We start from the raw sequence: 26,970 nt of genomic DNA on the forward strand, positions 1-26,970 counted from the left end.
CACACACCTTTGATCCTCTATTTGAGAGGCAGAAGCAGGTAGATCTCTGAGTTCAAAGACTGCCTGGTCTATAGAGAGAGTTCCAGGACAGCCAGGGCTGCACAGAGAAACCCTGTCTCCAATCAAACAAACAAACAAAAAAGTAAACAATGGTTAATTTTAAATAGAGGTCACACTATAAAATGAGGTCAGCTGGGAGAAGGGTCCTTTGTGGAGTTGTCCTCAGCTCCGCCTAAGAGATGAGATTGGAGGATGAAGGTTTACGATGAAGTCTATCTGGAAGGGACTTCAGATGCCACACCAGATGTGAAAGAGTCTCCCATCTTTAGTGGGCTGGAGTGACACCTGCCTGGACACAAATAAATCAGGGACTTAAGGCTACACTGAGTCCCTGACTCAACCACAGCCCCTGAGGAAAAGGCTCCTCCCTGCTGTGGGCTGGGGTGTGTCAGGAGCAGGGAGCCTCTGCCAAGGACGGAGGTGGGAAACCAGTTGCTCATGGAAACCCGTGACAGCCAGGGACCAGAGCCAGGGCCCTGGGAATCTTGCAGACCTTATTGTGGCTCGAGTCCCCTTTCAGGTGTCTCTCTAGAACCGGGAGGGGCCAGGAGACTGTAGATGGGACAGTGAAGAGACTCGAATCCTGACCCCCTAGCAACATGGAGGGAGGAGGCACTTAGGGTACTTCCTGTGCAGAGAAAACTCTAGATGTGGCTGTTTTCTGACAGCCACAGAGCTGTAATGAGCCTAAGGAACACTCTCATATTTGTCACATGCCTCTTGGCACCCACACTGGAGTACATGTACGAGTTTGTGTTGCTTGCCTCCCTCTGGCACTTTAGACCCAGGCTATCTGTCACTTGTGATCCTTACCTGTCCTTGGTAGATACTCCTCTGAGAGAGCAAAGGATGGAGGGGCTCCCCACCTCTAATGGTCTCCAATGGTGTTAGAAGACCTAATCCCAGGGTGGACTTGGGTCTCTAAGGACCTCTGCTCCATTGCCCTGGGGCTCACTCACCAGCGCCTTGTGAGGGCACACATGGAGGGGGGCTGCCTGTGTCTCCAGAGATTCTGTCCATTTCACACTCAGCTCTGCCCTAAGCAACATTTAGCCAGAGTTGCTGATTACCCATCTTTGAGACAAGGTTCCTCACTAAGCTTGTGGTCGGGCTAGGCTAGCAGGGTCCAGACATCTCTGCTTCTCAGCACTGATAGCCAGCATGCATGACCATGCTCTGCTTTTACATGGTTGGTGGGGCTTCGAACTCAGATCCTCTTGCTTCCATAGCAAGTACTCTTAATCAGACACCTCTCCTCTCCCCCAGCCTCCTGCTTGCTTGCTGGCTGGCTGGCTGGCTGGCTTGCTTCTTGCTTGCTGAGTCAGAGTCTCACTCTGTAGTCAAGGCTGGAACTTACAACAGAAGATGCTGCAGTGAGGTTACTGTAGTGGTGTTTAGGAGAGTGCAAACATAAAAGCGACAAATGGCCAGTAAAAAGAAAATAGTAGGGTGCAGTGGTTCACACTTGGAATCCCAGTCCTTGAGAGGCTGAGGCAGGAGGATTGCTGGGAGCTGAAAGCCAGCCTAGGCATATAAAGAGACCTCGTCTCAAAAACAAAATAAGGAGTGTTTTGTTTTCTGTATGGACCACTATGAAGCTTATATAAGTGACAACTAGGAATACTACATCCACTATTAAAACCTGTTTTATTTAACTTGTCATTTAAAAAAGTTATTTATTTCATGTATATATAAAGTACTCTGTAGGTGCCTTCAGACACACAGAAGAGGGCAATGGATCCCATTACAGATGGTTGTGGACCACCATGTTGGTTGCTGGGAATTGAACTCAGGACCTCCAGAAGAGTGGTCAGTAGCCTTAACTGCTGAGCCGTCTCTCTGGCCCCCAACTTGTCCTTTCTTAGGAGCTGTCCACCTTGGCTTGTTTGCTTGTAACTTGTTTTTTGAGACAGGCTTTCATTGCATTAAGGTAGGCTGGCCATGGAGCCCCAGGGGTCCTCTCCTGTCCTCTTTCCCAGTGCTGGGATTTTGAGTATATGCTGTTTACGTTGGTACCAGAGCTGAGACCTCAAAATTAAACAAACAAACAAACAAACAACAAAAATAAATAAACAGAGGTTTATTTAGCTCACAGTTCTGAAGGTCAAGGTTTGAGGCTGCATCTAGCAAAGGCCTCACTCAGTGTTGGAATGTGTCAGGGAAAGAGAAGCCGAGATGGCTCAGCAGCTGAAGAGCTGAGCTTGTCAAGCTGACACAGATCTGGATGTTTCTGGAATGAGTCAGTCTGTTTGTTTGTTTGTTTGTTTGTTTGTATTGCGAGACTGCCCGGCTCCAGGACCATTTTAAATAGCTGGGATCTAAAACATATTCCTTGTGTTTTTGTAAACCCTCAAAGACTGGAGTGATTGGGAGACCCTTTCTCAGCAGCACTTCCCCGGTTGGCCCCAGCGGCCTAAATGCTATCCTGACAAGCCTGGCCTGTCAAGCTTTCCTGTCAGCTCTGCAAGTGCCCCTGGTTGCTTGCCCAGCATGCGGACCAGCCAACTGGCTGGCAGGTGATGGGCTGATTGTGAGAGCTCAGCTGGAGTTTCTTTTTCCAGAAACATCTTAAGCTTTGCCAAGGTAAATACAGTCCCGCTCACTTGCTGTCAGAGCATCAGAGCAAAGTGCCTGGGGGCGGGAGGTGTGTGTATGTGCATGAGTGACTTGAGAGAGAAGAGCCTCGCCATGCAGATAATAGGATGGAGGGGAATGTTTGAGGAGACAGCCTCTGCTGTCAAAACATCTCATAGAAAGGTCCAACAAAATCAGGCTCTCACACTTACGGGACACCTGCTGTGGACAGCGGCTGTGGGCAGCGGCTTTCCACTGTCCTGCTCAGAGGAAACCCTATGAGCTTTCCAAGCTTGCAGCATCCGGAGGCTGCTGAAGAAGGCAAACGCTGATGCTTGGCACAACCATCGTCATGTTTGGGTTTTGAACTTGGATCAGGCTGACACCTAAGCCCACACACTTGATCCTGGAACAGTCGTTTTTAAACGATGCCCCCACAGAACCCTAAGAATTCTGGAGGTGTTCCACAGGCTGCTATGGGAGGGAGGGTGCTGGAGAAGGTACCAGAAGGTACAGAGTGGCTTCATTGTCATGGGATGTAGGTGCTGAGCTGCCAAGGAAGGAAAGAAAAGTCTGAACTCACCTGTTGCCTGTGAATCAGGAAGATGATTGACCAGGGTTTTGTGCACGTTTGTCATGGATACTGCCTCCTTCGTTACACTGACCAACTCTTTGTAATGTCAAACCAATACTGCCTCCAGTCCCAGCACCTAGGGACCACCCTCCAGGGAACAAACAGCAGATTGTATGCAATGATGGTCTGTGTGCATGGTGTGAGCTCCTTGGCCTGTGCATCCTGAGTAAGACACACACAATATTGAATATTGTGTTGACTGGCTGAGGAGACCACTGGGGCTTGCTTCCCTGCCCCCACCCCTATTTCTCTCTCTTCCTCTTTCTTTCTTTCTCTTTCTTTCTTTCTTTCTTTCTTTCTTTCTTTTTCTTTCTTTCTTTCCTCCTTTCTTTCTCTTTCTTTCTTTCTTTCTTTCTTTCTTTCTTTCTTTCTTTCTTTCTTTCTTTCTTTCTTTCTTTGAAATAGTATCTCATACAACCCAGGCTGGCCTCAAACTTGCAATGTAGCCAAGGTTGGCCTTGAGTTCCAGACTCTCCTGCCTTACTTCCTAAGCACAGGGATCACAGACATATCACCATGTCCCGCTTTTTGTATTAATTAGAATGCACATTCAGTCCTCATAGCAAATGCCTCAGTGTCTGGGCCTTAAGACACAAAGTAAATCTCTTTTATCACAGAGAGTGGCAGGAGCGAGGGCTATTAAGGGGTCCCCATGGTGTGGGGAGCGTCCCTCTGTCTTGTTGCTCTGCACTCTGCAACTCTGCCTTCCATTTGTTGTAATGTAAGGCAGTTGTTTCTGTTCCAACCATCACATCTGCATCCCATTCAGGTTGTGAGGAGGGCACAGAATTCTGCTAATCTCCCATTGGTCATACACAGCTGTGCAGCTATCCCTAGCTAGGCAGACAGTGGTTGCTAGGAGACTGTATCTGTCTCTGCCATAGTGGGCACCTCCATCAAGACAGCTGGGGCAGGTGGCAACACAATAAGGCACCTGTAGGGGCAACTGAGAAGTGTCCCTGAGTTCATTCCAAGCTTGGGCACTCTGCTCTAGTGTTTAGGTAGAAGCCAGCTGTATGAGAACAAACAAGCAAACATGGTGACCAGAGAATGGCAGCCCAGATCTCTCTCTCGTGCTGTTCAGATTTGTGCCACTTAATGAAGGGTTGCCTGGGGTCCTCCTGGAAGATGTTCTGTGCCACTGTCTTAGTCAGAGTTTCTACTCCTGCACAAAACATCATGACCAAGAAGCAAGTTGAGAAGGAAAGGGTTTATTCAGCTTACACTTCCACATTGCTGGTCATCACCAAAGGAAGTGAGGACAGGAACTCACACAGGGCAGGAACTTGGAGGCAGGAGCTGATGCAGAAGCTATGAAGGGGTGCTGCTTACTGAATTGCTTCCCCCGGCTTGCTCAGCTTGCTTTCTTATAGAACCCAGGACTACTAGCCCAGGGATGGCACCACACACAATGGGTCCTCCCACCCTTGATCACTAATTGAGAGAATGTCTTACAGCTGGATCTCATGGAGGTATTTCCTCAAGGGAGGCTCCTTTCTCTGTGGTAACTCCAGCTTGTGTCAAATTGACACACAAAACCAGCCAGTACAACCACACCTTTCAGGTACTGGTGGTGAGATGGAAGGAACTCTGTCCCTGAACTACATCTGTCCTCCATAAAGGACCCATGGTTGTCCCCAATGAGAGAGCCTCTTGAAACTCTTTATTTTGAGTTTCCCTTTGTTGGCTGGAGCTGCATTGCAGACATCATGGTCCTCTCCCCTCAGCCTCCTGAGGAGCTGAGATTCCAGATGTGCACCACAGCACCTGGTGACGCAAGAGATTTAAATTCTTAACGGAAAAGTGTCCCAGGTCACCTACTAGGGAGACATCTGCCAAAAGACCTGAGGGACAGTAGGCAGAGCACAGATCACACACCACCTGTGATCTGAGGTAGGTGTGTGATCCAAGGCCTTAGTTTCACTACTTAGAAAATGGAGTTCCAGGCACACATCTTTAGTCCCACCACCCAGGACAAAGAGGCAGGTGGATCTCTGTGAGTTGGAGGCTAGCCTGGTCTACATAGCAAGTTCCAGGATAGTCAAGGCTATGTAGAGAGACCCTGTCTCAAAAACAAAACAAAACAAAACAAAAACAAAACAAACAAAAAATGAACCTCTCAAATGGCTGGCAGCGGGGCCTGTGAAATGCCAGCTTGGTGCCGTGCCAGCACCACAAACACCGCCATCCCCTCTTCTCCCTTGTCTCCCAACCTCACCCTGACTCGGTCCATTTCTCTTACTCTCATTAAGTCTTATCTGTTTCCCTAACCACTTATGCATGTGCTTTTGTATCTGTGTGCATTTATCTGTCCATGTGTGTGCATCCATGCATGTGTGTCCTGTGTGTATAACGTGCACTAGTGTGTGGGTACACTCATTCTTGTGCACACTGATGCTCAAATATGTATGTGTGTGTTGTATGTTCAATCTTGTGTACCAGTGTGTGTACCTGTGCCTTGTTTGCATGAATGTGTATACATGTATGTATGTGTATGTGGTCTTGTCAATGTGCACATGTGTAGTTGTAGGTGACCACACACCTGTGTGTGTTCATGTGTTGCATATGTGAGCATTTGTGTGTGTGTGTTCACATGTTTCTTTGTGTGTGTGTTTGTTTCCATACATGTACATGTGTGTCTATGCCTATATGTGCATGGACATGTGTGCTTGCATGGGCATGTGTGACCCGGAGTGTGGGTGCATGTGAGGTACATACATGTGTACCCTCTGTGTCTATGTTCTGAGGGCCTGCATGCTTCAGGACCTGCCAACAAGAAGGCTCATCATTGGTCAGGTATAGCCCCTCCTACCTGGAGCAGAACCTGTGCCACACTTTCCCAGCCTGCTGCGATATTAGCAGCTGGAGGGGACTGGGACAGAGTTACAGGTGACAGCTCCTTAAATGTCCTTGATCTGAATGAGTACAATCTTTTGCTACCTCAAAGATGTCACTGGAGGGCCCCTAGGGCATTCCAAGAATGAGCCCACATACCTCCCTCAAATATTGCAGCTGGGAGTTGGGTTGTCACCTGGCTGTGGACCTGGCTGTCACCTGGTTGTGGACCGTGCTACCTGTTATCCCATGGTGTACAGGACTCAGAGCAGTGGCCCAGCCAGACACATTCCCAGAGTCCCCACTCTCTCTAAAGGAGGTAACAAGAGATGTGTTGGCATCTGTTTGTGTGTCAGAGTGTGGCAGCTTCTCTCCCAGGTTTGGGGATGCTCTTGCCTTGTGAGTCCTAAGAAGCAGGCTGACAGAGTCTGACTCCTCTCAGCCACCATGTGCCATCCTCAACACGGCTGCTCAGGTTCCCAGGAAAGGGTGGGGCTCAAGGGACCCCCCACAAGTCCCTGAAACCCTGTTTTCTCCTGCTGTCATACTTGCATGCTAACATGTCCAGAGCCAGTGATAGAAGCTATAAAACAGACAGAGCTTGTGCAGACCTCGAACTGTGTCCTGTGTCCTATGTTCTTTGTCCTGTGTCCTGTGTCCTGTGTTCTTTGTCCTGTGTCCTATGTTCTTTGTCCTGTGTCCTGCTCAGCAAGCCCTGCTCTGGGCCAGAGCTCCCTAGGGGAATGCAGCCCCTAACTTGAGGGAACTTTTGTCCTATAGGTATAAAAGTCAGTAAGGGTGGTTGGAGAGATGGCTCAGAGGTTAAGAGCACTGACTGCTCTTCTGAAGGACCCAGGTTCAAGTCTCAGCACCCACATCGTGGCTCACAATAGTCTGTAACTCCAGTTCCAGGGGAATCTGCTCTCCTCTTCTGGCCTCTTCAGGCACCGTGCATACATCTGGTATACAGACATATATGCAAGCAAAGCACACACATGAAGGAACTGTTATATATTTGGCTATAAGCCTAGCCTTTAACAGCTGAGCCATCTCTTCAACCCAGAAGTAAGTAAATCTTAATGAAAGAAAACTTGAAGCAGCCAGATAAGATATCTCTGAGGGAGAGACTCAGAGTGTGAGATAGCCTCTTAAGGGAGTGACCCCTCATTGAGCAGTCAACTACTCCACTCTCGCCCCAGACAGGGAGCGAGCCCAGGCTAGCCTCAAACTTACTGTAGTTGAGGATGGCTGTTGTTCTGGAATTCCAGGCATTTGTACCAGGCCTGGTTGAAGAGCCATCTTTTGAATGGATCATGGGAATTTTTTTTTTTTTTTTTTTTTTTTTGGACAGGAGACACCAAGGCTCTGAGGCAGACAAGTGTTGATGATTTCCAGAACAGAGAGAAGCCCGACAGACAGAAACCCAATAAACAGGGAGAGAAAGGAGGGTGCAGAAATGGAGGTGGGCAGAGGATCAGACTACTGCCATCTGGAAGGGTTTGTTTAGGTGATGGGCATCGGAGATGTAAGAGGCATCCTTCCAACATGTCATCAAAAGCCTAGGCCCCATCCAGCTCGGTGCTTACATCCTAGGATGTGGTACTTGCCCTTAAACTTACAGTGTGGGTTTGAAGATCCAGCTATCAGATCTGCATGCCAGACAGGATAGAGATAAGAAAAAAGCTAACAGGAACAAGCAACTAAATTGGATTTCTTCCCAAAGACTCCATTAAAACCTCAACAGCCAGTTGTTTGTTTTCCGTTTTGCTGTTGTTCGCTGGAAATACTGCTTACTCCGACGCTCCGTTAGTGAGGAGGAATCGGGAATGCAGGCTGGCTAGGCAACGCCCAATTCGGGCCCACAGGGCATTGTACATTGTGGTAAGAGGCCCAACTTTCATTCTCTCTAGTTGGGCGCCAGGGTGTCCTAAGCAGGGGAGTGACAGGGAGAGCGGCAAACAACTCCAGGTTGTCCCCACTGAACCACAGCAGCACACAGCAGAGGGTACCTGAATTCACTTTCTGCCATAAGAAAAAAATTATTCTCTCTCAGGCCTAGAGTCTGAAGCCACCCTCCCTCTGGAGGCCCTGGGAAGAGCTCTCCTGCCACCCTCTTAGCTACTAGTGACTCCTGGGCATCCCTGGCCCTCTTTGGCCTGAGGACACCAGTCCAGTCTCTGCCTCCATGATCACATGACTTCCTGGGTCTCATTTCCACTGTCTGGCTTTTGCCTTCCAGTGATAAAGACAGCAGCTGGGCTGTGGTGGTGCACGCCTTTAATCCCGGCAGGCAGGTGAATCTCTGAGTTCTAGGCCAGCCTGGTCTACAGAGCTAGTTCTAGGACAGACAGGGCCTCATAGAAACCCTGGCTAAAATAACAACAACAACAAAGACTGCAGCCATTGGATTGAGCTTCTCTAATCCAGGGCGACCTTGACTCTTCTTACCTGGAGAGACTCTGCTTTCTAGGAAGGCCACTTTCGTAGGTACTAGAAAATGGGACACACCTTTAGGCTGAGCTTAAAGCCACCACAGCAGCATGCCCAAGGATTTGAACATCCTTCCCGATCCTCCCCTCCAATGCCAAACAGGCTTTTAGCCTGAGATTTGAGGGGGCAGGTTTATTTCCAAATTCTCAACCCACTGCAGGGACCCCCATCCCTCACTAGTCTCTCAGTCATAAGAGGGCCCACTGTGCCTCCAATACAGTTTGTTGAAATTTCTTCTGTTGCTCTCCTGGGCACCAGACCCTGCACCTTGTGTGTGCTCTACCACTGGGCTGCGCAGCCCAAACTGGGTTTTGCTTACTCTGTGTTTAATTTTTATTATTCTTTTTATTTTGAGGCAGGGTCTCAATAAGTTGTCTGGGCTGACCCAGATTCTATGTAGCTCTGGTTGGCCTTGAACTTGTAACTGCCTTAGCCTGCCAAGTTCCTGGGATTACAAGCCTGCTCCATCTGACTCCCACACAATTTTTTTTTTTTTTTTTTTTTTTTTTTTTTTTTTTTTTTTTTTTTTTTTTTTGAGAACTGACCAGGACAGAGAGAACCTTAGTCCACAGGTACAGCGGTGACTCGCTTGTTCCTGTGTGTCAGGGGCTCAAGTTGAAGCAGAAGCAATCATCTAAGGCAGCATGGTTGCACGTGCCTAAAATTCTAAGCACTTGAGAGGCAGATGCAGGAGAATTGGGAGTTCAAGGCCAGCCTTAGCTACATAGGAAACTCTAGGCCAACCTGAGCTATTTGAGACCCTGTGTTAAAACTACCTGTGCAGTGGTGGTGCACATCTTTAATCCCAGCCCTTGGGAGGCAGAGTCTGGTCTACAGAAGCCAGCCAGGGCTACACAGAGAAACTCTGTCTCAGAAGCAAAACAAAACAAAACCCAACAAGGTGGTGGTGGTGGTGGTGGCGGGGGGGGGGGGGCAGCTTGATTTCCTTTTTCAAAACTTTAAGCTCTTTTTTCATTTTTTAAGATTTATTTTCTTTCTATTTATGTGTATGTGCATGTGGGTACCCACAAAGACCAGATCCCTTACAGCTGGCTTATATAGGCAGTTGTGTACCCTGCAGTGTGGGTGCTGGGAACTGAACTCTGGTCCTCTGTGGGAGCAGCAAGCACTGTTAGTTAAGAGTGAGCTGTCTCTCCAGCCAGAGCTGGCCTTTATTAAACTGTTTGGTTTGAAACGGGAATGTAGCCTGGCAATAGCAGGTGGTCCCAGAAGACCTCACCCCCCTCAGCCCACCCCAACCCTAGGCCTCTAAAATGTGCTCACAGGGAATCTCTTGTCAGAACCATACTCTGTTCTCTGCGGGCATACAGTGGCCAGGGCCCCAGTACCCAGCTTCCACTGGGCTCAGGCCAAGCGCTGGCTGGGCAGTTGGCTGCTCAGCAGGAAGAACATGGTTTACTCTGCTCGGTCTACAGCCTGATTAATGATCCATGATGCCCAGGGCATCACCGCAGCCGAAGAAGCCTTGGGAGCCTTTGACCTCCCTGATGCTGCCTTCTGTGGGGTGCTCTTGGGACAGCTCCAGGAAGTGCTGAGACAGCCCAGCTCACTGACTTTCCCTGGCCTGCTATAAACATTGGCCCCAGATGTTCTTCTGAGGGAAACGGTGTAAAGAACCCAGCTTGCTGTGGTATCTGCATCAGCCACACAAGGAGATGCAAAATTATCCTCTGAGGAACTCCTTGCTTCTCTGCTCCATCTGGAGACCACAGAGAGCACTACTGTTTTCTGCTCAGCGCATGCCTCTGTGTCTGGGTTCCATTGACTGTGTCCTGCCTCTGCCAACAGACTAGCAACTCCCTAAGATTGGAGACAACCTTCTCTAGTTGTTATAGCTGTTGTATTTCTCCTTTTTCTTAGGGCAGGTCAGAGATTGTGTCCTCTGTGGTCTAGGCACGGTCCTTGAAACAAAGGCTTTATCTGGGGCTTCTCCATCATGTCCCCAATACTGAGCGTGGCCTTTGTCATGCTCTGAAACGTTCAGAGTTACAGGATAAGCCTCTGGCTTGTCTGGACAGGACAGGGCTGGGTATATATGGAGCGAGCGGCAGACCTGCTGAGGAATGGCTTGGAACAACACTCACCAAGGATGTCCCAGGAGCTTTCAGTCCAAAAGCAGTAGGTCAGGTGCTCTGGGCCAGGAGGATATTGGGAAGTCTGGGTAGGGAGGGGCAGAGGCTGGTGTCCAGCTTGCCTGACTCCTCACACCACCTATGGGCTCTGTCTCTGTCCCCACAGGAGGACAACCATAACTACTACGTGTCCCGTGTCTATGGCCCTGGTGAGAAACGAAGCCAGGATCTGTGGGTGGACCTGGATGTGGCCAACCCGAGCCAAGTGAGGGTCCACAGGGTCCTCTCAAGTTCTCACCGACAGGCTTCGGTGAGTGCCTAGGCCTAACAGGACAGCCTGGGCTGAGAAGCTCGGGGCTAGGCCAGCAATGGCTGCCTGGGAGTACACATGGTTATGGTCCGAAATTTGTAATTGGGGTGGGTTCAGTCAGAGGAAGCTCAGTGGAGTACCCAGCTGTAATCCTCGGAGCCCTACCCTGGATATGCCTGTGGCCACATTGTTCAGATAAGTGTGGTGCAGGGAGGGTGACCAGTGTTTGGCTGGCCATACCACCCATGGGGACTCTCTCCTGTCCCTGCAGAGAGTGGTCTTGTCCTTTGATTTCCCTTTCTATGGGCATCTTCTGCGGCAGATCACCATAGCAACCGGAGGTAAGGCCAAACCAATGAGGTTGGGGGGAGGACTTGGAGGTCTCAGCCTGACTCAGGGAGGCTCTTGAGGGACTCACTGAAAACAGGTGGATAGGTGGGTGAGGGAGGAACTCAGAGGATGTCTCGAATGTCCCACGGAAATCACGTGACCTGTGTGCATGCCTGCCTGTGTGTCTGAACATGCCTTCATTCCTCTGGACCCAAACAACTGGCATGTGTACCCCTGGGCTCTCTATTTCTGAGACCGAGAGAGCAAGGACTTGGGTCCCCTGATAAGAGGAGCCTCTCTGACTTCCTGTTACTTTCATCCTATTTCCTGAAACAGGAGAGGTTGGGAGTCACTTCCTCTTCCTTCTCCTACCCCCTGTGGTCTGTGCCTACCGAGAGATATGGGGCAAGCATTCTCTAATCCGGGCCATTTTTCTATCTCACCAAATTCCCCACTGGGTAGGGAGTGGTTGAGGCCATCAGACTCTTTTCTAGCCCCTGCCATTGGGGGAGAGGAGAGGGGGAACCCTAGAGGTAGCCCTTTGAACCATCTCTGATGACACCTCCAAACGTATCTGTCCTTAGGCTTCATCTTCATGGGTGACGTGCTCCACCGGATGCTCACAGCCACTCAGTATGTGGCACCCCTGATGGCCAACTTCAACCCTGGCTACTCTGACAACTCCACAATTGCTTACTTTGACAATGGTGAGGTCCCGATCTCAGAGCATAGTTCACCCAGCACCAGGGTGGATGTTCCTGGTCTAAACACTTCCTGGGAGCACTGGGCCCACAGTCCCACAGACAGGCAGCTACCTTTCATTCTACCGGGTGCTGTCTTCTCACCTGTAAGAAGGGTACTGAGGCGGCGCTGCCTACCCTTGTTGAGCCAGATGAAGATATCAAAGCTTTCTCAGGCATCTCCTCTGCTTCTCATGCTCACAAGCCCCAGCTCATGTAGGAGACAGGCACTTCCATGTTTTCGTTTTGTCTCCAGGAGTCAGGAGGGGCAAGAGAGAGGTGTGCACATTGTAAGACATGGGCAATTTGGGGGCCTGGAGCAGAAACGGGATCTTTTGGGGGCTTCTGTGACTCGGAAGCCAGGCTGGTGTCTTTGGGTTGCTTAGTTCCTGGTTCTCAAACTCACAAATGGCGCCCATCTCTGACCACTATATCTTCTGGGTCCCCTGCACTGACTCCTGTTCAGCCAGGTCTCTGCTCTTCTCCCCAGGGACCGTATTTGTGGTTCAGTGGGACCACGTTTACCTCCAGGGCCGGGAGGACAGGGGCAGCTTCACCTTCCAGGCAGCCCTTCACGAAGACGGCCGCATTGTCTTTGGCTACAAAGAGGTGAGTTTGTTTTAGAGCCTGTCATTCATCCAGCAAAGCTTTGTAGAGGATCTGTAGTGTGGTGGGGGCGGGGTTTGGTGCCAAGACAGCTCTGGGCTTATCTGGACTTGGTGCTTACGAACTTACAAAAATTGTAGAGAGATGACTACAAAGGCAAACACTGAATTGTAGTTATGCCTCCACATAAAGGCATCTGGTGCTAAGAGCCTGCTGTGGGGATCTTCACATCGGCAGAGACCAAGGGAAGCTTCCTGGAGGAAAGGAGTTAAAAACTACAGGATGAACAGGGGTGAAGGAAGGAGAGATAAGAGTACAGTGGATCCAGGAGAGAGAACGGCATGTACAAAGGTCCTGTGGCAGGACAGAACATGGTTTATACAAAGCACTAGAGGAAATGGTTCTCAACCTATGGTTTGCAACCCCTTGGGGTGTTGAATGATCTGTTCACAGGGGTCACCTAAGACCATGAGGAAAGCACAGAGTAAAGCTAAGTTCATAACAGTAGGAAAATTACAACAATGAAAGTAGCAACAAAAATAATTTTATGGTTGGGATCACCACAACGCGAGGAACTGTATTTAAGGGTCACAGCATTAGGAAGGTTGAGAACCAGTGTAATAGAAGGTGGCTCTCTGGAGAGGAAGGTTGGGGGACAGGGGCACAACCAGATGGTCTTTTGAAAAAAGCTACTCTGGCTTCAGAACAGACAGATTGGGGACTTAAGGGAATGCTGGGAGATGGTGTAGGGAAAGTGACACAGCTTAGATTTGGGAGACGAGAGAACTGGATAGAGATGAGAGCCACTGGCTTGACTCCCAGTATTTGGAGATGGATGAGAAGAGACGGGGAGTAAAGGAAAGAAAGGGAGAACCCAAGGGCAACTTCTCGCCTGTGAAGAGCTAAGGGATCCATGCAGGCGGAAGGGCAGGAGTCCTGGAGTGTAGTTGCAGGTGTTTGGGACTTCGAGCTCTGAGCAGAGAGCTGGGTGTGGAGCCGAATGCGGACTTCATGGCCACAGAGGGTTCCGGGTGGATGGCAGGTGCCTCTTCTTCCTGCTGCAGATCCCCATGGCTATCCTGGACATCAGCTCTGCCCAGCATCCCGTCAAGGCAGGCCTGTCCGATGCTTTCATGATTCTCAATTCATCCCCAGAGGTGCCAGGTGAGTCCCCAGGGGCCTGTGTCTGACACAGCTCCATCTGCGCCTGGTTTTCCTTTGTTATGGCAGAGGGGCCTTTTTTGTTTGTTTGTTTGGTTTGGTTTGGTTTTGGTTTTTTCGAGACAGGGTTTCTTTGTGTAGTCCTGGCTGTTCTGGAACTCACTCTGTAGACCAGGCTGGCCTCGAACTCAGAAATGCGCCTGCCTCTGCCTCCCAAGTGCTAGGATTAAAGGCATGCACCACCACTGCTTGGCCAGAGGAATGATTTTTGCCTAGCTGTGTCTAAACAGAGGCACTGGCTTGGTTGCTAAGAAGGGGGTCAGGAGCCCCTGTACTCAGCTCCATTTGCAGAGTCTCCAAAGACTCTCATGCCAAAATGCATACCATCACCCTAGCAGTCAGTAAGCCTTTCAGAATTCAAACAAAATGGCCTCCAATGGAGGGAATTAACAGGTGACCAGGGTGTGTCTGAGATGAGCAACCCTTACCACCCCTGCTCCCAGCCCTGCTGTAAACTTTCTCCTTTGGCAAACCATGTTCCCTTCAGTCCCAGTTCCCTCCTCTGCATTATGGGGTTGGGGTAGTGAGAGGGGATCTTCCTGCTGTGCTGACCTTTGAGGGGACCTCAGCTTCTCTCCTACAGCTGTTGTCTGACCTGTGGCCTATCTGGCCCATCAGGACAGTGGACATGTGCTAGAATATCTCCTACACTCACCTTTACAACTCAGCACACCAAGGACTTCAGGACATACTATGAGAACACCCAGTACTGATATGCTACAGGTCAGAGGCATATGTCATGGTGACAGTGTTTCCAAGACATTCTTCTGTTACACATCCCTGTTGCACATTATTGGCAGAATGCTAACAGCCATTTCTATGATTCTCAGGTGACGGTGTTGAATATCAAAGCAGGGCCCTGTATTGTAGCAATATTTTTATTCTCCTGATGTAATTGTTGTCTCCAAGGCTTATAGCTTCTGTCTGCTAACCTTGTCCTAGTCCTGGAAGCTTATAGCTTCTGTACAATCTTATCTAGGCCTAGAATGTTTTCAGCCTTTGAGACTTGCTGCCAAATATGTCACCCTTTCTAGTTCTTTTTTATAAGATTTATTTATTATGTATGTATGTATGCAGTGTTCTGCCTGTTGGCCAGAGAGGGGAACAAATCTCATTACAGATGGTGGTGAGTCACTATGTGGTTGCTGGGAATTGAACTCAGGACCTCTGGAAGAGCAGTCAGGGTTCTGAGCTGTTGAGTCATCTGACTACACCCCCACCCCCACCCCACCCCCCACCTTTCTAGTTCTTTCTGAACTCTGGTTGGCTGGTTCAACTTAGCTGTTCTGGCTCAAACTCCTCTCCAAGCTGACTGATTTATTTTGGCTTAACTCTTGGCCCCTGACTGAATTGCTCTGTTTAATATCATATAACTTTGGCCATATGTTTTAATTTCTTGGCTCCTTCTCATTTTCTGGCTTGCTCTGTCTTCACCTGTGTTTAGCTTGTACTCTCTCTGCAACTTGTCTCTATATAATTCTCCCAGTAAAACTGTGCGCCTGTGCCTCTCTCTCTCTCTCTCTCTCTCTCTCTCTCTCTCTCTCTCTCTGCTGTCTCTCCCTCTCCCTTTCCCTTACCCTCCCATCCCCCACCTCTCTCTGCACTGCCCCTCAAGTAGTTTCTCTTTCCCCTCTCTTCTTGTGAGAATTGGGCAGATTCTATTCTGTCAAATCTTTCTCTGATTCCTCACTTTGTCAGGCACTCAGTTAACCTTCTACAAACTAACTTTACCTTCATTGTTTGTGATTAAAGAAAGGTATGTGCTAAGAGAGTATTTTGTACTCCAGCCAGAGGGATTATAGGTGTGTGCTAAGGGCTGAGCCACACCACAACTGGAAACAGGTTTTTTAGTAAATAACACAATCTTGGGGTTCCCATTATGACCAAATATCCTGTAACACCGCCCATGTCAGCCACGCGCTCTGCCACTGCGCTACAGTGTTAGTCTTTAACTTCACTCAAAAAGTTAGATACAGTTTTCCCTTCTTCTTTATTAATTTATTTACACCCCAGTCACAGCCTCACAAATCCCTCCCTGTTTTCTCCTCTTTTTAAATTTTGCTGTTGTTGTTGTTTTTCAAGACAGGGTTTCTTTGTAGAATATCACTGCATATCCTAGAACTTGCTCTGTAGTCCAGGCCGGCCTCAACCTCACAAAGGTCTACCAGCCTTTGCCTCCTGAGTGTTGGAATTAAAGGTGTGAGATGCCTTGTGGGTACTGGGAATGAAACCCAGGTCCTCTGCTGAGCCAGTTCTGAGTCCATCAATGCTAATTTTTAAGCTAGCATGCAAAGTAATGGCTTTCTTTCTTTCTTTCTTTCTTTCTTTCTTTCTTTCTTTCTCTCTTTCTTTTTCTTTTTTGGTTTTTCGAGACAGGGTTTCTCTGTGTAGCCCTAGAACTCACTCTGTAGACTAGGCTGGCCTCGAACTCAGAAATCCGCCTGCTTCTGCCTCCCAAGTGCTAAGATTAAAGGCATGTGCCACTACTGCTTGGCAAGTAATGGCTTTCTTATGAGTTTATTATATGTTCTTTCTCTTTTTTTGATTTATTTATTTATTTATTTATTTATTTATTTTATATATGTGAGTACACTGTCACTCTCTTCATACATACCGGAAGAGGGCATCAGATCCCATTACAGATGGCTGTGAGCTAGGAATTAACTCAGGACCTCTGGAAAAGCAGTCAGTGCTCTTAACTGCTGAGCTAGTACCTTTCTTCCTTTCTTTCTTTCTTTCTTTCTTTCTTTCTTTCTTTCTTTCTTTCTTTCTTGAGATGGGCTCTCACTGTGCTTGAACCTTCCTTCTTCAGCCTCCTAAGCAATTGGTACTACGGGCAGAATGAAAACTATCTCTCTTTGCGATTAAGTGTATGTAGGATAAAACTCAAAAGATAAAGTACAAATCAGGTTTCTGTACTGTCCTGACCTCTGTCCCCCAGATTCCCTTCCCAGAGTCACCCAGGGCAAATGGAGTGATCTCCCGTGCCCATATCGGCGTTACCTGTGTATTGGCTACTTTTTTCTTCCTGTGACAAAACAAGTGGCAGTGGCAACCTAAGGAATGTGGTTTTATCCTGGCTCACGGTCTGAGGGATACAGGCCACATGGTGAGGCAGTTGAGGCCGTGGGAGTGTGAAGTGCTGGTCACATTGCATCTGTTGTCGGGAAGCAGAGAGAGGCTGATACTGGTGTTCAACTGGGTTCCACTTCTTTTCTTTTTATTCCATCCTGGTCTCTAGTCCATGGATAACAGCACCCACATCCCAGCCCATTCTTCCGTCCCCAGCTAAACCTCTCTGGAAAAGCCCTTTGAAGATGTGTCTCCCAGGTGACCCTAAATCTAATTTAGTTGATGATGGAGACTGACTCCCTGCCTTCAGCATCCATGGGGGATTGGTCCTAGCACTCTTTAAGATCCCAGCATCCATGGCTGCTCAAAAGTACACAAAGCCACTGTCCCTCTATCATGTCTTGATGTCCTAGGATCTTCATGTCTTTCATGGAGGGTTATCTCCTGTCTTGGCTGAATGTATAAGAAGCCGTCTTTGAACTTCTGCATAAGGCAACAATTCTTCCTAAAGCTGAAGTTTGTGGTTTGCCTTGCTCCATGCTATGTAGCTCTATGCAGGTCCCATTGTTATTTAAGTCCCAATTCTAATCCTAAATAGTAGATTTAGGGCCGGAGGTCAATGAGTGCAACTCACTGTGGTGTGTGCAGTGTTAGAACAAGTAGAAAGGGATTTGGCATGTGGCTCAGTGGTTAGAGCCTTTGTGTACCATGTGCAAGGCCCCAGGTTCCATCCATTGTCAAGGTAACAGGGAGAGGCACATCAGTGCATTTTTCTGAGGCAGTATCCCTGGCCTTCACTGAGTTTTAAAGTAGGACACAAAACAGATGCAGGGCTTTGGGCTCACTCCCTGGCACCACAAAAAAATAAAATAAAAAGTCCCAGCCTCTGCTTTCAGGAGTGATGACTCTTCAGTGGCTAAAATGTCAGGCTCCCCTAAGTCTGTTCAGCTCGCTCAGCAAGCAGGGAATTTGCTTGGATTAGCCTGAGCTGTGAGTAACAGTAAACCCCAAGTGCCTGAGGCTGAACCTGGTTAGGGAGCTCCCTCTGTAGTACTGTTTCTGTGGATACCCCCCCCCCCCCCGTTGTCTGAGCCCAGAATGGGAGGCTGCTTCTGTTCCTGTGCCGAGTTCAGCTCTTTCCTGCCTGAGATGATTCAAAGGGGAATTCTGTTTTCCTGATATTGAAGATTCCCCAGTGATCTGTGTGCAGTGACTCACGTTTGCAACTTCAGCTCTCTGGTGGAAGAGGCAGGAGGATCATGGAGTTCAAGGCCAGGCTGGGAGATGCTGTCTTGAAAACCAAATGATGACAGAAAACAAAACCAAACAAGCTGCCTAGAGAGATGACTCAGTAGATAAAATGCTTGCTGTGCTAGCAGGTATAAGAACCTGAGTTCAGACACCCAGCATTCACGGAAACCCAGGCATGGTAGTACATGATGGTAATTGTAGCACAGAGGAGGCAGGCACCTTTGAACGTGATGACCAGCTAGTGTTTCCCTAGCAGCAAACTCTGGGTTCAGGGAGAGACTGAGGTGGAGAGCAAGAGGGAGATGGCATTGACCTCTGACCTCCACATACGTGCAAACACACACACACACACACACACACACACACATACACACACACACAGGACTATATAATAAAGCAAAGCATCAGCAACAACAAAAGATGCTCCAGCCATTAAGTCCTTCTGACTTTTCGCCCTGCCAATCTGGATTCGAGAAGTCTCAGGATGAGCTCCCTCCTGGGACTAGAAGAAGATGCTGAACACAGCTGGGTTTCTAACCTTTACTCCCCTCACACTGTGCCCAGAGTCTGCAGAGCAGAGCTGTGCATATCAGCAGCATCCGCTTGCAGAGGCACTCACATCCTCCGTGGTGGTCTAAATGCTCCTCATTCGGCTGGAGAGACTGCCAAAATTCCTTCACGTGTCTTAAGAAATTTTATTTCACCAGGGCAGCAGTGGTGGTGCACGTCTTTAATCCCAGTATTAAAGACGAGAGGCAGAGGCAGGTGAATCTCTGAGTTCGAGGCCAGCCTGGTGTACAAAGTGAGTTTCAGGATAGCTGGGGCTACACAGAGAAACCCTGTCTCAGAAAAAGAAAAGACTAAAAAGAAGCTTTATCTCATGTAGCTGTCAAAACTGACACATTGTAAATTAATGGAATCAGTTACTAAATGCCAGACTATCAGAGGATCTGAATTGTCACGTGACCTCTGGATGACACCTGATGGCCTCAGGTGGCCCTCCTCAGGGACACTGCTCCTTCTTTCCCAGAACTTCCTTTCCACAGCTGACTTGAAGCCAGATGTGTGTCAGAATCATGTATCTCCATACCAGACTGCCATGAAGGAGACAGAGGACCCAGAGCTGGCTGTAGAAGGGAGAGGGAGCAGCCAAAGAGGATGGGGGGGAGGACCACCACATCTGACGCATTTGGACTTTTTACTCTCCTGATAAAAGATCCTTCACAGAGCCTCCCATGATACTGATATGAGCTATAATCTCGGCACCAAGGAGGTCAAGGCAGGGGGGTGATTAATTTAGGGTCATCCTCAGCTGTGTTGTGAGTTCCAGGCTTGTCTGGAATACGTGAGGTCCTGTCTCAAGGGCAGGGGGGCCGGAGGACAAAGAAAAGTGTGTGTGTGTGTGTGTGTGTGTGTGTGTGTGTGTGTGTGTGTGTGTGTAGCTTTGGCTGTCCTGGAACCCTGTTGACCAGTCTGCCCTCAAACTCACAGAGATTTGCCTGTGTCTGCTTTCCAAGTGCTGCAATTAAAGGTGTATGCAAATACCTCTTGGTTAAGAAAATTAATCCTTTTTTCCTTTCTGTTAATTTATTATAAGAAAAGTATTCTTACAGTGTTCTTCCTTGGAGAATCTTTTCCCCACCCCCACCAACCCAAGGCCCCGAGTCCACTCCTTTCCCCTTTATCCTGTCTTCCCAGCACTTGGCCCATGGAATCTTGCTTTTTCATTCTCTGACTTCTCTTTGCTTTAATGAACATATTTCGTATTTATTGGCTAGCCCAGGTTGGACTTGAACATGTGACCCCTGCTCTGCTTCCTGCCCTGAGCTCAAAGTTTCTCAGTGTTTTTTACTGGGTTCTCATCTTGATTATTGACTAAAAATAACTGAATGAGCAAAAGAATCAACAAATGGATGGATGGATGGATGCATGCATGCATGCATGGATGCATGGATGCATGGATGGATAAATGGACGGATGGATGGACAGATGGGTGGAAGGACAAACAGATGGAGACACATCACTGCACATTTCCAAACAATGATGACAACATGCTGGGGTGACCTTTGTGGTTGGACTTTCAGCGTCTACTAATGGTGACCCTTCTCCTGCTCTTCCTCTTCCCTCTTTCCCTTTATCTGTCTCCCTGCCCCTTTTCTCCTTCCCCCTCCTCTTCCTGTTTCTTCTGAGGCAGGATTGCATGTAGCTCAGGTTCAACTTGAATTTTACATAGTGGAAGGTGACCCTGAGCTCCTGACCCTCCTACCTACCTTCCCCCTTCCCTCCCCCCCTTTTCCCCTCCCTTCCTCTTCCCCTCCCCCTCCCCTCTCTCTTCCCAGTCCTAGCATTACAGGTGAGCACTAACACTCCTGACCAACCAGAGCAATGCTGGCCCACTGTGGGCAAGCATGAGAGCAGAGCTGACATGTGAGCCTCCCTTCTGAGCCACTGTCAGGTCTGGATGGGGCAGCAGACTTTCCGTAGACCTCAGTGTTTCTCCGGCTTGGAAAGCTGAAGCAGAGATAAAGGAGAAAGTCTCAAACTGCCGGAAGTGTGGCTTGGGGGTCCCATCTGGGTCCCAGAAAGCCGGCCATGCAGATGAATGTCATTGCCACTGGGTGAGCCCCACATGCTGCTGCAATAATCCAAAGGCAAGGACTCCAGAGTGGAGTTTAAGGATTCTGCTTATAAAAATTAAAAAGTACCGAAGTCATACATACCCTCAAATGGGTACAAGGTGGTGGTTGAAGCCTTTTCTGTTCAAGGCAGATTTCTGAATGTCACCCCACACAGTCCTCACACCTGTTCTCTGTTCACCTGTTCTCCCACAGACATGGTTGTGCTTGTGTGTCAAGCATGTGTGTCTGACACCCCTGGGTGGATGCAAGCCCAGGGTGCAGCCTTCCCTCTGCCCTGTCATCTGGTGGGAGCTGGGCCGTGTTCTCACTTACCTGCCTGCAGAATGTGTCTCTGTGGTTGGGATTCACTTCTTCGACAAATGCCTGTGTCCATCTGTGCCCAGGTCCCATGTCACCTTCCTTCTGACTGTCTCTGAGGTCTGTGCTACATCTTTGAGAGATTTCCTCATATTCAGTTCTGTGTCTTCTTGGGCTCCAGTGCTGGATCCTTCTGACTTTCTGTGGCCATCTGGAAACTCTCCTGAAAAGATCTTGGTCTGTGGCAAGCAGACAGGAAGGGGCTTCCTCCAGGCTCTGGCTGCTATTATATAACAGGCAGACAAGGTTTTCAGAGCCATCTGAAATCCATTCATTTGTTCACAGCCGTTTCTTAGAAGTAAAAGACCTTTGTCAGGAGACTGGCGAAGACAAATGCCAGGTTAACACTGTCCTCAGAGATCTTGAAGTCTAGGTGCAGGGGCAGATATATGACAGGAATCTCTTAGTATTGACTGGGCATTGAGTCAGGTGAGACGCCACCAGAGACTCTGACTGAGAGACGGAACACATCGGCTGAGCTTTGAGGGTGGAGACAGAAGAGGGAAGAAAGGTTGGCATTAGTTTTAAGGCCTCATTGTTCACAAGGGTGGACTTAGGAGAGATGTCTCCTGGGAACAACAGAGGTGAGCTGCCGAAGCCTCTCTAGAATTTTCCATCCTCTACTTAAATGTTCCCAGGACCCCAGGCCATCTTCTCCATATTGTAGTATCACACTGGGGACACCTTGTAGCACAGGTGGGCCTCAGTTTCCCTTTGGACATATGAATGACAGGAAAGTGCCCTTTGTCACCCTGGTGTGCTTAAAATCTCAATTCTCACGTGGCTAGAGGTCTTCTATATAAAAAAAAAAAACTATATGAGAAAAGTTGAGCATGAGGACACAGGCCTATAATCTCGCCAGTCTAGAGGGTCATGAGTTCAAGGACAGCCTAGTAGAAAGTGAGACCCTGCCTCAAGCAGCCATTAGTCTGTGTGAGTTTCGAACAAACAACAAACTGTATGTGCATACACATCTGTCTATGAAGGTTGTGTGTGTGTGTGTGTGTGTGTGTGTAAGTGGATACACTATGGGTTGGTACGGAGCGGGAGGTTCATTCCCAGATACAAGACCCCATTCCCATAGTTTGGGTTTTTTCTTAGTTTGTTTTTGTCTTTGTTGTTGTTTTGAGGTTTGTTTGTTTGTTTGTTTTTTGTTGTTGTTGTTATTGTTGTTGTTTTTTTTAGAGACAGGGTTTCTCTGTGTAGCCCTGGCTGTTCTGGAACTCACTCTGTAGACCAGGCTGGCCTTGAACTCAGAAATCTGCCTGCCTCTGCCTCCCAAGTGCTGGGATTAAAAGTGTGCACCATCATGCCCAGCTTGTTTTTTTGTTTTTGAAAAACAAGAACTCTCTACATAGCCCTGACTATCTAAGAATTCACCCTGTAGACCAGGCTGGACTTTGGCTCACAGAGATCCACCTGCCTCTGCTTCCTAAATGCTGAGATTAAAGGTGTGCACCGCTATACCTGGCTCACTCCCAGAGTTCTTAAAAAAATTTTTTTTAGATTTATTTATTTTACTATTTTATGTGTTTGAGCGCTTTGTATACATGTATTATGGCATCATGTGGGTGCCTGGTGCCTTCGAAGGCCAGAAGAAACCATCAGGTTCCCTGGGACTGAAGTTGCAGGAGGTTGATAGCCATAGCCATCCTGTGGACCCTTGTAGACACCTGCCAGTTACTGAGAGATTTTTCTTCATTTGAAACAGGGTTTATTTTTTGTTTTTGTTTGGGTGGTTTTTTTTTTTTTTTTTTTTTTTTTTTTTTTTTTTTTTTTTTTTTTTTTTTGGTTTTTGAGACAGGGTTTCTCTATGTAGGCCTGGCTGTCCTGGAACTCACTCTGTAGACCAGGCTGGCCTTGAACTCAGAAATCCGCCTGCCTCTGCCTCCAAAGTGCTGGGATTAAAGGCATGTGCCACCAGTCACTGCCCAGCAGGTTTGGTGGTTTTTGTTTGTCTGTTTGTTTGTTTGTTTGTTTGTTGTCTAGGCTAGCCTCAAACTCTGTATCCCCCTGCTTCAACCTCCTGGTTGCTGACACGGAAGTCATATGCTGCCACACCTAGCTGACTGCCTGTCATTTCTGAGGCATTGCATTTCCATTGTGTCTTCTTGCCTAGACCAAACCTGTTTAGTAGGTGAACTGGTTAATTCTTGTCAACTTCACACAAACTTAGACATATTTGAGAAGAGGGACACTTAATTGAGAAAACGCCTCAGTAAGCCTGGCCTGTAGGCAGCTCTGGTGGGTTTTATTTTTGTATTTTGGTTGATGATTGAAGTGGGAGGCCCAGATCACCGTGGGTGGTGCCACCCCAGGGCAGGTGGCCCTGGTGTTTGTAAGAGAGCAGGCTGCTTCAGCTATGGAGAGCAATCCAGGAAGCAGCTTCCTTCCTCCCGGAAGTTGTAAGATGAAATAAACCTTTCCCTCCCCAAGTCCCTTTTGGTTATGGTGTTTTAATCACAATAGTAGAAACCTTCAGACAGTAGAGAAACAAACACACTATGCTGGTATAATTGTTTACTTTCAAGACAGTTATGCAAATGCTGCCTCTGTCTCTTTAAGAACCACTAAGGAAAATGCTGTAAAAGGGTGTGCTAGAGGATTTACACAGGGAAATCAGCCAAGGCTCATGTACCCTCACCCATGGCTGCCAAATAGGCACCTGCACACACACCACACACACTTCTGGGGACTTTCTGGAGCTTTCCTGGCACTGGGACCTGGGGGCTGTTTGTTGTTTTTTGAGACAAGGTCTTACTATATGAAGCTCTTGCTGGTCTGGTACTCAGTTCGTATCCTAGGTTCCCCCCCACACACACACACCTCATAGCAATCCTCCTGGCTTAGCTCCCTGTGCTGGGATTTCGGCCATGTGCCAGGATGCCTAGCTGAAACTTGAGTCTTAAGTAAAATATCCAGAATCCCCTTGTTCTTGTCTCCCCTTTTACGATGCAGTGCACAGGGACATCTGTCCTCAAAGTGAGATGGTCTGGATCTGGGGAGCTCTGGCTTGCGCTGGATAGAGCTGGTCGGGGGTGGCCAGTAGGATGCTGAGTGCTCAGGACTTAGCAGGTGCTCACACCTACAGGCCGACACTGGTGGTGCTGGCTGGGTTCTTCTGCCGTTTCCCCCTCAACTGCAGGTGTCTTCTATTTAAGGCTGTGTAAAGCCGTGGTTGATAATGTGTTATATAAAAGTATTGGTCTATGGGTTAACCTGGCTGCACCTCAGTTTCCCTACCTGTAAAATGAATGGCAGGATAGTGTCTTGGCTCACTTGTAGTTCACAAGGCATCTGCGTGTCTCTTCTGACAGAGCTTACACTGGGCAGCGCTCCCCTGGGAGCCCTGTGCTACTCTCCCCTCCCACTCTTTCCGACTGTTTGCCTAAGGATCTGCCTGGGCTGGAAGGGAGAGAAGAAGAAGGAGCCTGGATCTCATTATAAACCATCTAGTTCCTAAGCAGGAGTCCCCAAGGAAGGAAGGAGCCTCAGGCCTGGGGTGGTCATCTTCCTTGGCAGGAAAGGAAGGTCAAAGTCCTCCAACAGCTCCAGAGAACCAGTAGGATGTGAGTGTGGGGCAGGTGTGGTGGGGAGGGAGATCTGAGATTGGGGTTCCCTGAACGGTCCTTAGAAAGTAGTTGCCTGAACCCCAAGACCCGTTTATCACCCAAGCATTGACAGCCTGGTGTTTCCTGTGCTTTCTGGTGGTGGACTACAGGGTGCCAGGCAGTGGCCGGGATGGCAGAGGCTGGGCAAGCAAAGGCAGAAAGGATTCTCAGGTTGCTAGCCAGTGGTCAGGGCCTCTGTGGGGGGCAGGGAGGGTGGGAGGGACTCTTGTCACAGCAACTTCCAAAGCAGGAAGCGACTGCAGAAACTGGTTAAGATTTTCCAACAGGAACTATGCCATTGTGGGGAAGGAGAGGGGAGGGCAGGAAAGAGGGAACAAACAAGCAGGCATTCTTCCTCTCCATATTTGAGTTTATAAATGAAGTGTTTAGAGACGCTGAAAGTGCCTGAGAATCTCACCCAGAACAAAACAAACGCAGAAATAAAGTAGTCGGGACCAAAAGGAAAGAGACAGGTTTGTCTCATTAAACTTCAAAACAAACGAGGGCATGGTGGTGACTGTCTAGTTTAGGGTTTTACTGCTATGAACAGACACCATGACCAAGGCAACTCTTAGACAACATTTAATGGGGGCTGGCTCACAGGTTCAGAGGTTCAGTCCATTGTTATCAAGGTGGGAACATGGCAGCATCCAGGCAGGCATGGTGCAGGAGGAGCTGAGAGTTCTACATCTTCATCTGAAGGCTGCTAGGAGAAGACTTACTTGCAGGCAGCTAGGACAAGGGTATTAAAGCCCAGGCCCACAATGACACACCTACTCCAACAAGGCCACACCTACTCCAAGGCCACAATTACTCTAACAAGGCCACACCTACTCCAACAAGGCCACACCTCCTAATAGTGCCACTCCCTGAGCCAAGCATATACAAACCATCACAGTGACATTGCAGGGCTGATAGAGTCCCGGTACTCAGGACGCAGAGCCAGGCAGATCTTTGTGAGTTCAAGGCCAACTTTGTCTACATAATGAGTTTCAGGCCACCGACCAAGGCTACATATCAAGGAAAATACACAAAACCACAACCAAAACAAACAAAAAGACCCAATGCCTCAGAACATTGCCATCAGTGGAGTCTCATTTCTCAGTGTGGCTCACTGAACCTCAGTTCTTCATCCAAGGTCACCTGGGCAGGGTGGCAGCAGCTTCACTTCCTCTTCCTCCTGAAAAAAGTCATCTCTTCTCTCATGGTCTCAGTCAGTTTCCCAGATGTCATTGCAGGCCAGTGGCAGACCCTGGCTGACATGGGAGCTGGTGTTCGGCATCTCAAGCTCAGGCCCCAGGGCTACATCTCTGTGGTGACTTGCCTTTGCCAAAGGTCTGCCAGGATGCCGCACAAACACTGAAGCAGTTTCCTCCTACTTGTGCGGACTGAGGTTCTGTAATTTCCAGTGTTTGGGGCTGTGATGGCTTCAGCCCTAGGTTAGGTAAGTGGGAACGGTTCTGAGGTTTAAGATAAGCCACGATGGAACACAGGTGACATCAAGTGACACGCGGGCACCTCCTCGCCCTCCTGGCACCCAGGCTCATTTCTGTGTTATGGACACCCCAGCTGAGCTCTTCTGTCATCTTCTCCAAACCTTTATTTTATTTATATAAGTACATTGTAGCCGTCTTCAGACACATCAGAAGGAATGAGACCCCATTACAGATGGTTGTGAGCCACTATGTGGTTTCTGGGTATTGGACCCAGGTCCTCTGGAAGAGCAATTAGTGCTCTTAACCATCTCTCCAGCCCTCTCCAAAGCACCTTTAACTGAATGAAAACCTTGTGTTTCTGCCTGGTCTGGGTTCCTAACTGAAGCAGAGAGGGGCTTGTATTGGGGAAATACTGCAGTGGGCCAAAGATCTGCAGGCAGCGTTGAGGATGGGATAGGGCCAGGGCAGGTTTGTGAACACCATCAGTATCTCCTGTTTCTCTCCACAAAAATGGCTTCATTCTTAGTCTGTCCCCACAGGGCTGAAACTTCCCATTCACAGCCAAGCTTGCTCAAAGAGCAAAAGGCTTCTAGATCACAGGCAGAGAGGCTCAAGGAAGGTCTCTTATTGGTCCAGCACTGAGCCAATGATTGCAAGGCAGGACCTTGGAAGGACAGGATCCCTCCAGGGCCACACACACGTAGAAATGGG

At 48.7% G+C, this 26,970-nt stretch overlaps 1 protein-coding gene across 3 annotated transcripts in view; it reads left to right on the forward strand.

Annotated features, from left to right (window-relative positions):
- The window catches only part of Plxdc1 (plexin domain containing 1), a 63,388-nt gene that overhangs the window by 13,566 nt on the left and 22,852 nt on the right, over positions 1-26,970 (forward strand). For all 3 annotated transcript variants that reach the window (XM_034508059.2, XM_076935847.1, XM_076935846.1), the window contains exons 3-7: positions 10,853-10,996; positions 11,268-11,337; positions 11,911-12,033; positions 12,557-12,675; positions 13,737-13,836. In XM_034508059.2, coding sequence (XP_034363950.1) covers positions 10,853-10,996; positions 11,268-11,337; positions 11,911-12,033; positions 12,557-12,675; positions 13,737-13,836 — 556 coding nt within the window. The remainder of the gene's footprint in view (positions 1-10,852; positions 10,997-11,267; positions 11,338-11,910; positions 12,034-12,556; positions 12,676-13,736; positions 13,837-26,970) is intronic.

Source organism: Arvicanthis niloticus, chromosome 6 (assembly GCF_011762505.2).
Source record: "Arvicanthis niloticus isolate mArvNil1 chromosome 6, mArvNil1.pat.X, whole genome shotgun sequence".
NCBI lineage: Eukaryota > Metazoa > Chordata > Mammalia > Rodentia > Muridae > Arvicanthis > Arvicanthis niloticus.